Source organism: Taudactylus pleione, unplaced genomic scaffold (assembly GCF_031769625.1).
Source record: "Taudactylus pleione unplaced genomic scaffold, aTauple2 ptg000372l, whole genome shotgun sequence".
Lineage (NCBI taxonomy): Eukaryota > Metazoa > Chordata > Amphibia > Anura > Myobatrachidae > Taudactylus > Taudactylus pleione.
In genome coordinates this window covers 16,884,699-16,901,125 of record NW_028284773.1, presented here as the reverse complement: position 1 = coordinate 16,901,125, position 16,427 = coordinate 16,884,699, and the positions used below count along the sequence as shown (strand labels likewise).

The window sequence follows — 16,427 nt, the reverse complement described above, 5'->3', positions numbered from 1 at the left end:
CAAATAACCAGTCGACTTCTACCGAAGTAGAAGGGCTACAGCAGAGGAAGACCACACCAGGCCCCACTCTTGTGAGCTAGAAACAGGCAACTAAAGCTACAGAGGGACACAAGCACGCCAAAACTAAAAACTGGAAAACTGGTTCCAGGTCTGGAGAATCTCAATTACTGCCGTGAAATGTGGATGGTGGAGTTAGAATCTTATAAATAAACTTCATTGGTTTGTTTGTCTATCCGGTTATGCATTTGGACACCCCTGCACCGATTGGGCTGAAATCAACACGAGGTGGTCCAGTTGGATCCTGGCCAGGTTTTAGGGGGATTAGGGTACTGGTCGGACCGCCTGTTGGTGTACGCTGGGCAGAACTTTGACCCAGGGGGAGCCTGTTCTAAGCCTCCCACTGAATGGATTCTGATGAAAACTTCAGAGGGTCTGCAATTGGTCTGGGATGCCTAATGGAGTGCTTGGGGTCCCGATCGGACCTCACAGCATAGTGCGCCGATCAGAACTTTGACCCAGGGAGCCTGTTCTGGGCCTCCCACTTGATGGATTTGGACGACAGCACATAATCTTAAAACAAATATAATTTAATGTAAAATATATTACAATTAAAGTTTAAAAATTATTGTTTACTCTTTAAAAGGTAGTCAATGTAAAAAATGTTGTGTTCACTCGACTGGGCAGTTCACTTCTATCGTTTTAGGATGCTATTTTCGTAAAATGTTTACCTTTACCCCAAGTTGATACAGTAGACATCTGATGGAGTGAACGCCCTAGATGTCTACTGTATCAACTTGGGGTAAAGGTAAACATTTTACGAAAATAGCATCCTACAACGATTACCTAAATATGTACTATTGTTGATATGTTCCATTTTCATGTTTTATGATTCATATGTTTTCATATTTTAAATATCAAAGTGAAAAAACAAATTTCCTTTGATAAAATTGTGATTAGATTTTTCTGTTATATATGTATTAAAAAATTAAAAGATTAAACCCGGGCAACGCTGGGTACTTTAGCTAGTTTGGCATAAACATGAATCCATATTCATCCTGCCTTTTGTCAAAAGTTGAGGCTGGTGGTTGGAATGGTGTGAGGAATTTTTTCTTTGTAGACATTAGGCCTCTTAATACCAATTAAGCATTGCTTACATGTCGCAGGCATGTACAGTTGCTGGTCATGGTTATCCCTCTATGGCTACAATCTACCCACCCATATAACAAAGCACACATTATCTCAAGTTGGTTCCATGAGCACAGTGGGCGGAATTCAATTGTTTTCGCGGCCCGCGTCTCACGTCTAAAGTGACAGAAGATCGCGGGCCGCTATGCAATTGTTCCAGATTTTCATGCTGATCGCACCCAAAGTGGTCAGGTTTACCCGCGTAAAGCAGCTAAACCCGACCAAAGTGCTGGGCGCGATCGCGAAAAGTGATGTTTGGGGGCCCAAACATGTCACTTTTCGCACATTGCAGCTCTCATCCCCCAGGGGCTGCGAGCTGAAATGTAGCGCTGGCAGCTGATTGTGCCCGACAGGAGCAAGAATTGAATAGCTCGATGGGGGCAGGAATCAATTGAATTCCGCCCAATGTGTTCAGTTTACCCCAATGGCCACCGCGGCCACCAGATTTGATACGGTGGAACGAGAAATAAAACATGTTCAGGGGAAAAAAAGGCAAAAAAGACACAGCCCAACAGTGGAGGATCAAAGGTCTAGCCAGGACCGGGAACCCACTGCAGACTTCAATAGCAGGGAAGTTACCGCTGTGCCACCAGGGATGAAATGTAAACATTCTAACATGGTAACATTTTAGCAGTGTCTACATGATGAATGCAGACATGGTCATTGATGACATCAACCTTCTCATGTCGACGTAATGACTGTCAACATATACCACAAAGACACACACATCTATAAATCTTACGGTTTCACTTGTCCCATTAAGGCTTCTAAAGCGGGCTATACACTGTGCGATGGCACCGTGCGAGGCGACGGGGGATCCAACATCCGACATATCGGGCGGTCCCCACACACGGTCTGATACGCCTGATATGCCGGCTCCCCCCCCTTCGCCTCCCACAATCCGTCGGATTGGCTGCTTTATTGCACAGTGTATGGCCCGGAAATTTCAGAAACCTGTTGTAACTCTTACACTCCAACTCCAAAAAGCAAAGAAATTCTGCTGATGCCTTAATGGACGTGTTCCTTGCGCAATACAGATCTGGTTTGCCGTTACACTGTGTAGTTAACTGCAGACTCGGCAGTCTTGGAGTGAGATTACAGTCACTCACAAAATGGTGCAGCTGCTAATTCACAGATTTGTGTGCTACAGTTCTACGTACCCATGCCGAATTTCAGCACATCTAATAAGTTCTGAGCTCTAGCCCCTCAAACACCATGCCGCCCTCTCGGAAATTATGTATGGGAGAATTCAATTTATTCGATTCAGCTTTAATATAAGGGCACGAATATATATATATATTATATATAGCATGAGAGATGGCACTCAAAAAACACAACGATCATTTCACTTGGAGGCTGTTTATTTACCTTTTAAAGCCGGCCCACCCACCTGATGCCTTGTAGCCAATCAACGCTGAGGGGCGTGGCCAAGGCAACACAGCAGGACTTGGGCTTTACTGATTTTGGCGCCCTTTTTGGGTATATTAAGAGCTCCAGGGCTCAGTATGTGTTAGCCCCTGAGGAAAACTGAAGTACAGTTGAAACGATCGTTGGGCCACTGATAGCTATGTGGTATGTCTGTTTACATGCCTTGTGAATAAACCTGTGGATTCATCTAAACCCGAGTGCTGGTTTTTGTTTACTCCGCAGGCGATTAGCTTGCTTAGTGAAAGGGTGTGTGTGTGTATGTGTGTATATATATATATATATATATATATATATATATATACACACACATACACACCACAACTACAGTACCAGTCAAAAGTTTCATTCTCATTCAATGGTTTTTCTTTAAATTATTTTCAACATAGTAGATTAATACTGAAGACATCCAAACTATGAAAGAACGCATGTGGACTTATGTTGTAAACAAAAAAGTGTTAAACAAATCAAAATAGGTTTTATATTTTAGATCCCTCAAAGTAGCCCCTTTTGCTTGGATGACAGCTTTGCACACTCTTGGCATTCTCTCAATCAGCTTCATGAGGTAGTCTCCTGGAATGGTTTTGAATTAACAGGTGTGCCTAGTCAAGAGTCAATCTGTGGAATTACTTGCCTTCTTAATGTGTTTGAGACCATCAGTTGTGTTGTGCAGAGGTAGGGTTATTACACAGTGGACACCATTATTTGACTACTGAGTTGAGTGGTTGGTGCCATAATATGGATTACAACAGTAAAGAGAAACGACAGTCCATCATTACTTTAAGGCATGAAGGTCAGTCAATAAAGAAAATTTCAAGAACTTTGAATGCATCCTCAAGTGCAGTTGCAAAAACCATCAAACGCTATGATGAAATTCATGAGGACCGCCCCAGGAAAGGAAGACCAAGAGTTACCTCTGCTGCAGAGGATAAGTTCATTAGAGTTACCAGCCTCAGAAACCGCTACTTAGCAGCACCTTAGATTAGAGACCACATAAAGTCTTCACAGAGTTCAAGTAGTAGACAAATCTCAACATCAACTGTTCAGAGGAGACTGCGTGAATCAGGCCTTCGTGGTCGTATTGCTGCAAAGAAGCCACTACTGAGGATGAACAACAAGAAGAAGAGAATTGTTTGGGCCAAGAAACACAAGGAATGGACATTAGACCAGTGGAAATCTGTACTTTGGTCTGATGAGTCCAAATTTTAGATTTTTGGTTCCAACCGCCGTGTCTTTGTGAGACACAATGAAGGTGATCGGATGGTTTCTGCATGTGTGGTTCCCACTGTGAAGCATGGAGGAGGAGATGTGATGGTGCTTTGTTGGTGACACTGTTGGTGATTTATTCAAAATTCAAGGCACAATAAACCAGCATGGCTACCACAGCATTCTGCAGTGCCATGCCATCCCATCTAGTTTGCGCTTACTGGGACCATAATTTGTTTTTCAACAAGACAATGACCCCAAATACACCTCCAGGCTATGTAAGGGCTACCTGACCAAGAAGGAAAGTGATGGAGTGCTGCGTCAGACGACCTGGCCTCCACAATCACCCGACCTAAAACCAATTGAGCTGGTTTGGGATGAGTTGGACCACAGAGTGAAGAAAAAGCAGCCAACAAGTGCTCAGCACCTCTGGGAACTCCTTCAAGACTGTTGGAAAACCATTCCAGGAGACTACCTCATGAAGCTGATTGAGAGAATTCCAAGAGTGAGCAAATCTGTCATCAGAGCAAAAGGAGGCTGAATACTTATGTACCTGAGAATTCTCTGAGTTTTTTTTTTTTTTTAATTAAGTTTGCAAAAATCTCCCAAAAAAAACTTTTTACATGTTGTCATTATGGGGTATTGTGTGTAGAATTTTGAGGACAAAAATGAATTTATTCCATTTTGGAATAAGGCTGTAACATAAGAAAAAGTGAAGCATTGTTAATACTTTCCAGATGCTGGCTGTATGTGTGTGTAATATATAGTCTCCCATATCCATATATTTCAAAATACAGAATATTGTTAGCATGACTGAGAAAGTGAAACCTTTGCTTTCTGATGGTTCAATGTACACAAACTTTGTTTAAAGCACAAATTATTAAAAATCTAGTATAAAATAACCTTCAGGCTGAGTGTATAAGGTATATATGAAACATAATGTAATGTGTAGGGTAATGGCGCCAATAAATATAAGCTAAATGTCAAATCGTGAGAAAATACTGGTACGTACTCTCTATATCTAAAGGGTGTCAAGCTGGACCAAATGTGATGGAGAATTGGGTATGCACCTTTAGTAATGTAGATAAGTGTATAAGGTCTTAGCGACTGGCGTACATATGTAGTGAAAATATACCATTATTCTATTTCATTTCTTTTATGTTATGTTTTTTATCATAGCGCATAAAAATTGTTAATTTTTTAAGCTTACCACGATACATACGTTTTTGCACTTATGGTATCACTCATCATCAGGTCCCTTTAGGGTTAAAAGACAATACTACAATACCCCCAAGAGAACGAGGAGATTTACCCGAAGGGGGAAACAATGGAAGCGGTCGCGGTCAAAGAAGAGTGGGGAGATCACCCTCACAACGAAGACGACGGTAATCAACATCTCGTCCCGTGTACTCACTGACATGGAGGAAAAGGTTTTAAGTCGTGGGTTATCTTACATTCCCACCACTAAATTTGATCCGATGAAATGGGAAATTGAGAAATATCGCCTCACTAGACAACTTAAAACTCCATGAGCATTATAATGGAACTAAAGCAACAGCGAGATTACCCAATTATAAGGAGAATGAAATTCCACATGTGCTACGGAAATTCCAACCTAGATTACTTGAACCGTTGTCCAACAACGTGGCCATTAAAACATTTGTACGGATGCTGACCAGGATGTCATACATTCCATGAGTTAGGGGGATAAGAAGCAGGCTAACACCAATTTATCCATAGGAGAATGGATCTATCAGAATATAAGGATATAGTGTTTCGCTCTGCGGATAAGGACGGAGCAATTGTGATTCAAGATCTTCCAGAATACATGTCTGAAAGTGAAAGACAGCTGTCAGACATTACAGTGCATCGACTACTGGACATCGACTTAGCGAGCGGCCAGGAAGCCGCAACTAAAAAAAAAAACAAAAAAAAAAAACATGCCCTGATTCAGAGCGAGCGCTCTTCAAGAGCGTCCGGCTCTGAATCAGGCCCAGTGATCCTAGTGATCTATTCACTAAACAACTGCGGGAGAGACTGGATTTGGCAGTCTCTGAAGGGATGATCGAGTAATCTAAGATGCATTGATCCCGAAATGCCCTACTGTGGTTTGTTATATACCTTACCCAAGGATACACAAATGCCTGGACAACCCCCATGGCCGACCGATTATATCTGCCAGGGGGTCATTGTTCCAGGGGGTGTCGGTATTTTTGGATGATATTTTGCAGCCATGCATTAGGGAACACCCTAGGTTCCTTCTTGATACCACTTCGTTCCTCAATATGATTTATGCATTACCTGAGATACCGCAGGATAGCTATCTTTGTAGCATTGATATTAACAGTCTATACACTGTGATCCCCAATGCTGAGGGTCTCATGGCAGTGAGGAAGCTGATTGCTGGTAGTACTACCTATTGTGGACCTGATGTCAACCTAGTGGTTGATTTATTGGAGACGATTCTCAGTAAAAATTTCTTTATGTACAATGAGAAACTCCCTGCAATTGATTGGCGTAGCAATGGGGTCCAATGTGTCCCCATTCTACGCCAATGCGTATATGTTTCAAGCGGAGCATGAGGTCTTTTTTCAGGATGTGTATGTATATGGCATGATTTTCTTCTATGCCAGATACATAGACTATATATTTTTGATTTGGACAGGAACTGAGATTCAGTTTAGGGATTTTATGGATCAACACAACCAGTCCAACAATCCAATTAAGTTCACATTCAATATTAGCAATGTGAGTGTCAACTATCTGGATGTTAAGCTAAGTCTCGAGAAGTACAAACTAGTCACTGAATTAATCAGCAAGCCCACGGACAGGAATATCCTTTTACACTATGGGAGTTGCCACCCCAGACCACTTAAGTATGAAGTAGCAATGAAGATATGGCCCTTAGAGAGATTGATATGATGAAATTTAAATTTCTTGAGAGAGGCTATCCCATTAACATCTTGAACCAAGCAATTAAGAAGGCTATGTTTGTACCAAGGGCTAATCTAGAATAAAAGAAAAGAAAAAGGGCAGGTTACCTTGGGTCAATCATTATCATACCCAGAGTAATATTAGGAGGTCCACCAAAAAATGATGGCCTATTTTGGGTACTGACCCAGATTAAAATTTCCATAACACCAGTATCATGCCCTGCTACACCAGGGGTCGTAATTTACGCAACTGGATTGTCAAAACTGACATTAGCAGTATGAGCAAGATGGACACGGGGTGTTTTTTGCGTCCTAAATTAGGATGTTTCAAATGTTAAATTGCATGACCTGCCGTTCATTAACAGTAGGAAATAGCTTTTGTCATCCATATAGTGGTCGTAGATATACCATACGGCATCGGTTAACATGCACGACTAAGTTTATTGTGTATGTCATTACCTGTCCATGTGGACTCATATGTCGGGAAAACCGACAGGACACTAAGAGCGTATGGAGTTACACCGGTCGGCCATTCGGGCTGCCATTTTCTCTGGGGGCAGTGACCAGCTGGTGGCTCGTCTTTTTGTTTCCAGTGGTCATAATGTTGCTTCTTTACAGTATATGATCATTGATCATATACCCAAATCCCTACGGGGAGGAGAAAGATCTCGCAGGCTATTGCAATGCGAATCCCACTGGATTTTCAAATTAGATGCATTGGCACCACGCGGCTTGAATGAGAATCTGGGTCTTCATTGCTTCCTCTAAGTATTCATCTCTCAGTGGCATCCTTATTGTATATAATATCATATGGATGAATCATTATATTAACCTGATATCAGGATAGAGTTTGTATGTTCTCTCTAAACTGTCAGGAGTTGTTGATGCGACTTTCTAGCATCTTTCTATAAGCCCTTAATTGGGTTTCGGAGTGTTGGTCTTTAGCACTAGGTGGTGTTATAATACGCGTAGAGGTATCTTTTTAAATATTAAAAATGACTATATATTAATAAATACCATATTATTAAGGCATTAATGGTCTTAGATTAACAGTTAGATAACTGGGGTCATTTTTACTGTGTCTATATGGTCAACTCTATTTGGTCAATAATAGAGATGTATTTCATCTGTTTTTATATTATGTCTTAGGTGGTTTGTTTGGTTTTTAGAATGTTCATGCACTGTCCTATTTGTATGTTGTTCTAGTCTGCATACGACTCCGGACACTGCGGGTTGCGAAGGCAACGGATAGACAGGCTGTGGGCGTCGTCACCTTCCCAGCACTGACGTGGTGGCAGCGTCGGTGTGGAGGGCAGGTATGATGACATCATCAGCATGGGACCCGGCCCCGGATGCCGTGCGGTGCGGACCACACGTATGGTGATGTGAGTATAAATGTTTTATCATATGTATATGCAACTGTTGTACCTTGATGAAGGGGCTGAAATAAACGCTCTGAAACGTTGGTGATAGCAATCGTTTCCCTATGCTGCTTCTTTGGAGTCATAGTGCCGTCGCTGTGTATATATATATATATATATATATATATATATATATATATATACACACACACACAAACACACTAACACACACACATATGCATCGTCCCAACTGCTGTGCAGGCCCTCAGATATGTGATGAATGACGCCACACATGAAATGACGCGCTCTGCCGGCGTCCATTGCATCGTGCAGTGTGTAGATGGTGCAATGTATCTTGCCTGTCACATCGTGCAGTCTCTGGGTACACAAATCCTGTAGTGTGTACCCAGTTTAAAGATGCGTATCCACTTGCAGAAATAAATGAGCGATTGAATGATAACGACATAGTTATCATTCAATCGCTCATTAATCAGGCATATATCGGGCAGTTTAATGTCGGAAACGACCTGCGATGCACACTGCCGCTGGTCGTTTCCGACATCAAGCATCACCTGAACATGCCGGGGAATCTGCCGATAACAACAAATTGGCCATGTACAGGGATGAGGGAGGGTGTCTGCATTGAACGACATATCGTTCAGTGTGGGCACTACAGGGGATGAGGAACGACTGTACGATTACGATGTTGTAATCGTACTGTCGTTCTACTATCTGCAAGTTTAAACGCAGCATAAGACTCCAAGTTTGATGGTTATCAGGTGAATGCAAAGACTGCCCCTCTCTTACACATTTATGCTTCAAAGCAATATAATACAAAGAATGTAAGCTCTTTTTGGCAGGGTTATTATTCTTATTATTAAACTTACAATAGCTTTTGTGGGAGATGTTGCCACTTTTTAAATGAATAAAAAGATCCTGTATCTGTTCAACAATGGACAAACAAAATATGTTCTACAGAACCAGCCATTTTAGTTATAATTTTCCATCCAAAGAACCAAGATTATGGAGGTGCCAAAACAGACCAGTCATGACTATAGGAAGTACAGACTTTATTACTCTAGCAATTCTGTCCAGTCAAGCCTGCTGAAAATGAGATGTGATACCACACACAAATTTCTAATGAAGCCACTGGGAAAGAATCCAAACAATATTAAACTTCATGAATACTGAAAATTTAATGCACAGCTTTTGTTTATAATGAAATAAACAAAGAGGAAAGGGCTGGATTGCCATTAGCAAAGCAATAGGCATCAGCTAATTATCTGCTCTCTGGCTTTGCTCATCAGTTGTGTTTGTAAATGGTTTGCCTCATTTTGTTCTAAACATGTTTATTGCACATACGAACTATCCATAAAATGTGCAGTGCAGTACACAGAATAAACAACCTTCAATAGACCAGAATGTAACATTTCTGTGTGTTGGGATAAAACTGTTCTTAGGTTATTTAAAGAGTAGTCATTCCTTAAATGTAATACATAATAAGCAAAATAATGCAACTTTATTTTACTTCATCTCCTTATGCTAACGTTATGTATGTAATATCAACGTTATACACTTTCCAGACATCAAAAACCATTGTAACCTGATAAGTACTCTCTACCACATTACGACTTACATAAGGTGGAGTGTCCAGGTTATCTGTGTTTACAATCACTGGTGGAGGATTTGCCTAGAAAGAAATAAAGAAAAGAAGTTAAGTGGTATTTACTTAAAAATAAATAAATACTTACATTTTGAGAGTAACCCTTCACAAAAAAAAAAAGACCTATTGTTGTTAGCGCCTACATACATTTTGTAGCAGTAATAATGACTACTATTGTATTAATTCACTAGGAACCAGTGACCTCAATGTCCAATAATCATGAGGCACTTCTACATAGTACATTTTTAAGACGAATTCCCATGAATGATTCAGCAAATATTGCTTCACTCCATATAGGTGATAAATGATCTATAAATCTGTAGGCTTGACACAAATAATATAGCAACTAAATAAATCAGTGTCTACCCTATAGCTAAGAAAAACTCCACATAATGGGAACCTACCACTGACTGTTACTAATTCTGCAAACATGTGAACACTGTTACTGTCAGGCATAGGAATAGCTCATATCTTATTGATCTTAGAATTCAAAGAAACCTTTATGAATACATCTCTGTATGGTCAACTGTGAGTAGGGTACGCCTATTTCTATTTTGAAACTCTTCACACGGGTGTATTTGTGCCTTCCACACATTGTTGCCAAGGAATTACGTTACCTTTATGGGAGGATAACTCTGTACGCCAGAGCGAGTATGGTACGACGATCTATGCTCTTACTAAGGGTGAAGGGGATAGCCATTCACCATTAACTATACCTTTGGAGGATATTGTACAACATTCTGTTTTTTTTCCCCCACTTCTTTATGATAAATTCCTCAGAAAGGTCGAGAAGAAGTTTTTCTTGGAAGGAAACTGAATATACACAGACATCAGGCTATACTGAGGACAGAACTTGAATTAATAACCTCAAGAACCAGGTATTGTTGTAATTACCATTAGACTGTTTCTTATATACTGTATATTGTGAACCTTGATTTTGACTCGTCTTAACTCCTATGTTAGGTAGAGCGCAGTAAGAGGATATCTCACTTTTATGTTTGAAACTTGGTTTAGTGGTGGATGACCCACTTGTTCATATTCCCCTATTGCAGCCACTTAAGTTAACAGTAGTTTTCTATATATTTGTTAATTGAGCATCTTGCAACCTGTTCACCTGCAAGTAGCTGTCACTTAAAGCCCGCCTGGCCCTCCCTCTAAATTCCTTGAGATCTTTGCTTCCTGTCTCCCTTTCTTCCTCTCTTTAGATCTTCCCTCCATTATCTTAGGTGACTTCAATATCCCAATTGATATAACCACAGAATCCTCTGCCTCATTGTTTGGTCTCTCCCAATGGACCTCTTCACACTCCCATGTGAGTGGGCACTCACTTGATCTTATCTTCACGCACAGTTGTGATATTTCTGATTACACCAATTCCCCATTCCCCCATTCTCTGACCATCACCTTCTCTCTTAACTTATCCCTCTCTCCTCCCCCTCCTCTACCTCCTAGGGCTACCATCACTAAGCTTGATATCGAGGCTATCGACATCATTTACTTATCCTCCCTGCTCGACTCACTTCTCTCCTGCCCTGAACAAGCCACTTCACTATACAAAGCCTCCCTTAATTCTGCTTTTGATTGCTCCTGCCATCACTACTCACCCTCCTAACCCTGGCATTCCAAATGCACCAGATACCTACAAAAGTGTTCACAAACCGCAGTGTGTCAGTGGAGGAAATCACGCTCCTCCATTTCAACTGTATGCTCTAATCCTACAGTTCTGCCCTTTCCCTCACTAAACAGTCTTATTTCAATAACCTCATCTTCTCCCAGTTCTCAAACCCCCAGTGTCTCTTCTCCACTTTCAACTCCCTTCTATACCCACCCCCTCTTTGCATCCTCACTCTCTGCCCTTGACTTTGCCACAAACTTCACTTCTAAAATTGACTCCATACATCAGGAAATCACATCCCTCCAGACCCTCAGCACCCAGCCCCCTCCTTTCCCAGCCCACCCCTCTCCATTCATCTTACCAACTCTGACTGTATTCCCCTGCATCTGGAGATGAAGTAATGGCTCTCATCCGCCCTGCCCCCTTTCCAACTTAACCACCTCCCATGTTATCGCTCTCCTTCTGCCTGATCCCATCTTGCCTGCCTTCTTAATCATTCCTTCTCATCAGACACTGTTTCCTCTGCGTTCAAGAATGCCCTTGTCTCAACCATTCTTAAAAAACCTACCTTTGATCCTAACACTCTCCCCAACTACTGACCCCTCTCTCCTTCCTTTTGCCTCCAAATTCCTTGAGCATATTTGTTTACAACTGCCTTTTCCTCCAGCTCCCTATTTCAGTCTGGTTTCCGTCCTCTTCACTGAAACTGCCCACACGAGAGTCAGCAATGATCTCCTCCATTCTTCTTGGCCACTCTGTGCTTTTAAAACTGTGGACCACCCTCCCTTCTAGCACATCCTTCACTCCCTTGGTCTACATGAGAAAACCCTCTCCTGGCTGTCCTCCTACCTCTCAACATTCCTTCTGTGTCTCCTCTCAAGACTACATTTCCACTAACAGTCGGTGTCCCCCAAGGCTCTGTTCTAGGACAAAGAGCCGTAACTAGACTTTTTCGTGCCCCGGGCCAGAAAGAGCATTGTGACACCCCCCCCCCCCGTATTTTTCAAATAGGGACAAAAGGCGCTTGCTTGAAAAAGGGGCATGACAAATCTGGTTTGTCCAGTACGATGATGAAGGGGTATAGATTCCTTTGTACAAACTACCAGGGCAGCTGTTACTGCCAAATACAGTGTGAATCCAATAGCTGCAGTGATGATACACAATTATGGGTGATGGGTTCGAGTACCGGGAATGACCGTATTTTGAAATGTGTGCGTTAAACAAAGGAAGACGTGACAGGAGGGAAGGAGGCTAGATGGAGGGGGGAGTCTGACAGGGAGGAGGAGATAGGGGCGGTCATGAGATGCTAGGCATCAAAGAAGAGGAAGCTACAAGTGAGAATGATTATAAACGGAAAATTGACAGGTACAGCTGAACAGCGCCCAGTGCCCTGGCACATGTCGCACCACCCTAGTTACGGCCCTGCATGGACCGGTCCTATGCTCCCTCTAAACGTCCTCTGTATGTGAGCTCTTTTCACCTCCAATATAACCTCTATGCTGATGATACTCAGTACTACCTTTCTTCCCCTGACCTCTCCCACCTCTCTTCTCACTCCTATCTCCAACTGTATCTCTTCTATCTCTTCCTGGATGTCCCAGCGCTTTCTTATTATGTATAAAACAGAGCTGATCATCTTCCCACCCTCCCGCAAAATCTCACTTCCCACAATTTCATTATCTATTGACAGCACAGCCATCTCCTCTATCCCCCAACTGCGATGTCTTGGAGTTATCCTGGACTCCTCCCTCTGTTTCAAACCACACACAGTACCTCTCGCAGCCCTTTCCATCTAAAAAAAAATTTCAGGATCAGACCCTCTCATCCTGGATGCTACTAAGACCCTCATCCACTTGCTGGTCATCTCCAGATTGGACTACTGTAGCCCCCTCCTAGCTGGCCTCCCTGATTTAACCTCTCTCTACTCTAATCTGTCCTCAACGCTGCTGCCCAGCTCATCTTCCTCTCCAAACATGCTACATCTGCCCTCTCATACAAGCCCTACACTGGCTTCCCTTCCCCTTCAGAACCCAATTCAAGCTTCTCACACTCACTTACAAAGCCCTCATCTATTCCACTCCCAATTACATCTCCAACCTTATATCCCTTCACACTTCCGCTACTCCCTACAATGGCACCTAACCAATGATTACTGCCACCCTGCTGCTTATTTGAATTTTATGACTGTTGATGCAGCAATGTTTATAATACATGTACTTGTCTTGCATTGTCTTGTACTGTAAGTCACTGTTTTCTTGTTCTGCTCATTTGTTCATGTGCTATGTTAGGCACTGTGGAACCTTTGTGGTGCCATATAAATAAAGGAAAACTATATTAATATTAATCATATTTGTTTGAGCATTATTGATAGTTACAGTACACATTGTGCCACACAGACCAATGCTGTGCAATGTATTAGGCTAGCCGTGTTATAGTGCTAATTTAAATATTGTAAAATGAATCTGGAAAGTAGTCTATTTTCACTCCAGTGTGGGAAGGTAAGCAGCAACAATAAGTTGTTCTGTTGTAGCTGAACTCAGTGACAGTATATTATTTATCAACTAGATGAAGGGAAAAGCTTGTAATTTTAATAACAATTCCTAATGCACTAATATTACCACTGTCTACTCTCGGCATTACCATTTTACTGAACGGTTTTGCATAACTACTGAAACATAGGAGCATATGATTATAAACGGAAAATTGACAGGTACAGCTGAACAGCGCCCAGTGCCCTGGCACATGTCGCACCACCCTAGTTACGGCCCTGCATGGACCGGTCCTATGCTCCCTCTAAACGTCCTCTGTATGTGAGCTCTTTTCACCTCCAATATAACCTCTATGCTGATGATACTCAGTACTACCTTTCTTCCCCTGACCTCTCCCACCTCTCTTCTCACTCCTATCTCCAACTGTATCTCTTCTATCTCTTCCTGGATGTCCCAGCGCTTTCTTATTATGTATAAAACAGAGCTGATCATCTTCCCACCCTCCCGCAAAATCTCACTTCCCACAATTTCATTATCTATTGACAGCACAGCCATCTCCTCTATCCCCCAACTGCGATGTCTTGGAGTTATCCTGGACTCCTCCCTCTGTTTCAAACCACACACAGTACCTCTCGCAGCCCTTTCCATCTAAAAAAAAATTTCAGGATCAGACCCTCTCATCCTGGATGCTACTAAGACCCTCATCCACTTGCTGGTCATCTCCAGATTGGACTACTGTAGCCCCCTCCTAGCTGGCCTCCCTGATTTAACCTCTCTCTACTCTAATCTGTCCTCAACGCTGCTGCCCAGCTCATCTTCCTCTCCAAACATGCTACATCTGCCCTCTCATACAAGCCCTACACTGGCTTCCCTTCCCCTTCAGAACCCAATTCAAGCTTCTCACACTCACTTACAAAGCCCTCATCTATTCCACTCCCAATTACATCTCCAACCTTATATCCCTTCACACTTCCGCTACTCCCTACAATGGCACCTAACCAATGATTACTGCCACCCTGCTGCTTATTTGAATTTTATGACTGTTGATGCAGCAATGTTTATAATACATGTACTTGTCTTGCATTGTCTTGTACTGTAAGTCACTGTTTTCTTGTTCTGCTCATTTGTTCATGTGCTATGTTAGGCACTGTGGAACCTTTGTGGTGCCATATAAATAAAGGAAAACTATATTAATATTAATCATATTTGTTTGAGCATTATTGATAGTTACAGTACACATTGTGCCACACAGACCAATGCTGTGCAATGTATTAGGCTAGCCGTGTTATAGTGCTAATTTAAATATTGTAAAATAGAATCTGGAAAGTAGTCTATTTTCACTCCAGTGTGGGAAGGTAAGCAGCAACAATAAGTTGTTCTGTTGTAGCTGAACTCAGTGACAGTATATTATTTATCAACTAGATGAAGGGAAAAGCTTGTAATTTTAATAACAATTCCTAATGCACTAATATTACCACTGTCTACTCTCGGCATTACCATTTTACTGAACGGTTTTGCATAACTACTGAAACATAGGAGCACATATCTGTTAATTTCAGGAACATTGCAGATGTAAGTAATTAATTGAAGTACCGTGTTTCCCCAATAATAAGACACTGTCTTATTTTTTTTTGGTTCCAAAAAACACCATAGGGCTTATTTTCGGGGTAGGGCTTATTTTAACTAACATTGACAGCAGTGCCCCTTATGCAGGCCCCCCTGTAGCAGTGCCCCTTATGCAGGCCCCCCCCTGTAGCAGTGCCCCTTATACAGCCCCCCCCTGTAGCAGTGCCCCTTATGCGGCCTCCCTTGTGTAGCAGTGCTCCTTATGCAGGCCCCCCTTGTAGCAGTGCCCCTTATGCAGCCTCCCTTGTGTAGCAGTGCACCTTATGCAGGCCCCCCCCCTGTAGCAGTGCCCTTTATGCAGCCTCCCTTGTGTAGCAGTGCCCCTTATGCAGGCCCCCCCCCCTTATGCAGTGCCCTTTATGCAGCCTCCCTTATGTAGCAGTGCCCCTCATGCAGGCTCCCTTGTGTAGCACTGCCCCTTATGCAGACGCCCCCCCTGTAGCAGTGCCCCTTATGCAGCCTCCCTTGTGTAGCAGTGCCCCTTATGCAGGCCCCCCCCCTGTAGCAGTGTCCTTTATGCAGGCCCCCTTATTGCAGTGCAAGTACGGTACTTACCTGAGTCACCACCGTCCGGGATGTCTCTCTCACTTGCGCGCTGACTGGATCTAATATGATCCAGCAGGTGCGGCCGCATAGGATCCTCAGCGCGCGGGTGACGTCATGACGTCACCCGCGCACTGCATGACTGGGAACGCTGGTCTCTGCAGCGTTCCCAGCTCAAAAAGGTAGGTCTTATTTTCGGGGTAGGGCTTATTTTAGACTGGGCTACAAAAGTAAGGGTAGGGCTTATTTTCAGGGTAGGTCTTATTATCGGGGAAACACGGTATGAGTAGCACATCGTATTCTTGTAGACTTCTAGATGCCCTTCTAGCACAAATACAAATTCTTTAATGGAAACACATGTAGAATTTGTTTTTATAATGT

The 16,427-nt window shown here is 42.6% G+C and overlaps 1 protein-coding gene across 25 annotated transcripts in view; it reads right to left on the bottom strand.

Moving 5' to 3' along the window:
- Window positions 1-16,427, bottom strand: part of DLG1 (discs large MAGUK scaffold protein 1) — a 385,534-nt gene that overhangs the window by 174,180 nt on the left and 194,927 nt on the right. For all 25 annotated transcript variants that reach the window (XM_088444821.1, XM_088444828.1, XM_088444822.1 and 22 more), the window contains one exon: window positions 9,747-9,800. In XM_088444821.1, the coding sequence (XP_088300947.1) occupies window positions 9,747-9,800 (54 nt within the window). The remainder of the gene's footprint in view (window positions 1-9,746; window positions 9,801-16,427) is intronic.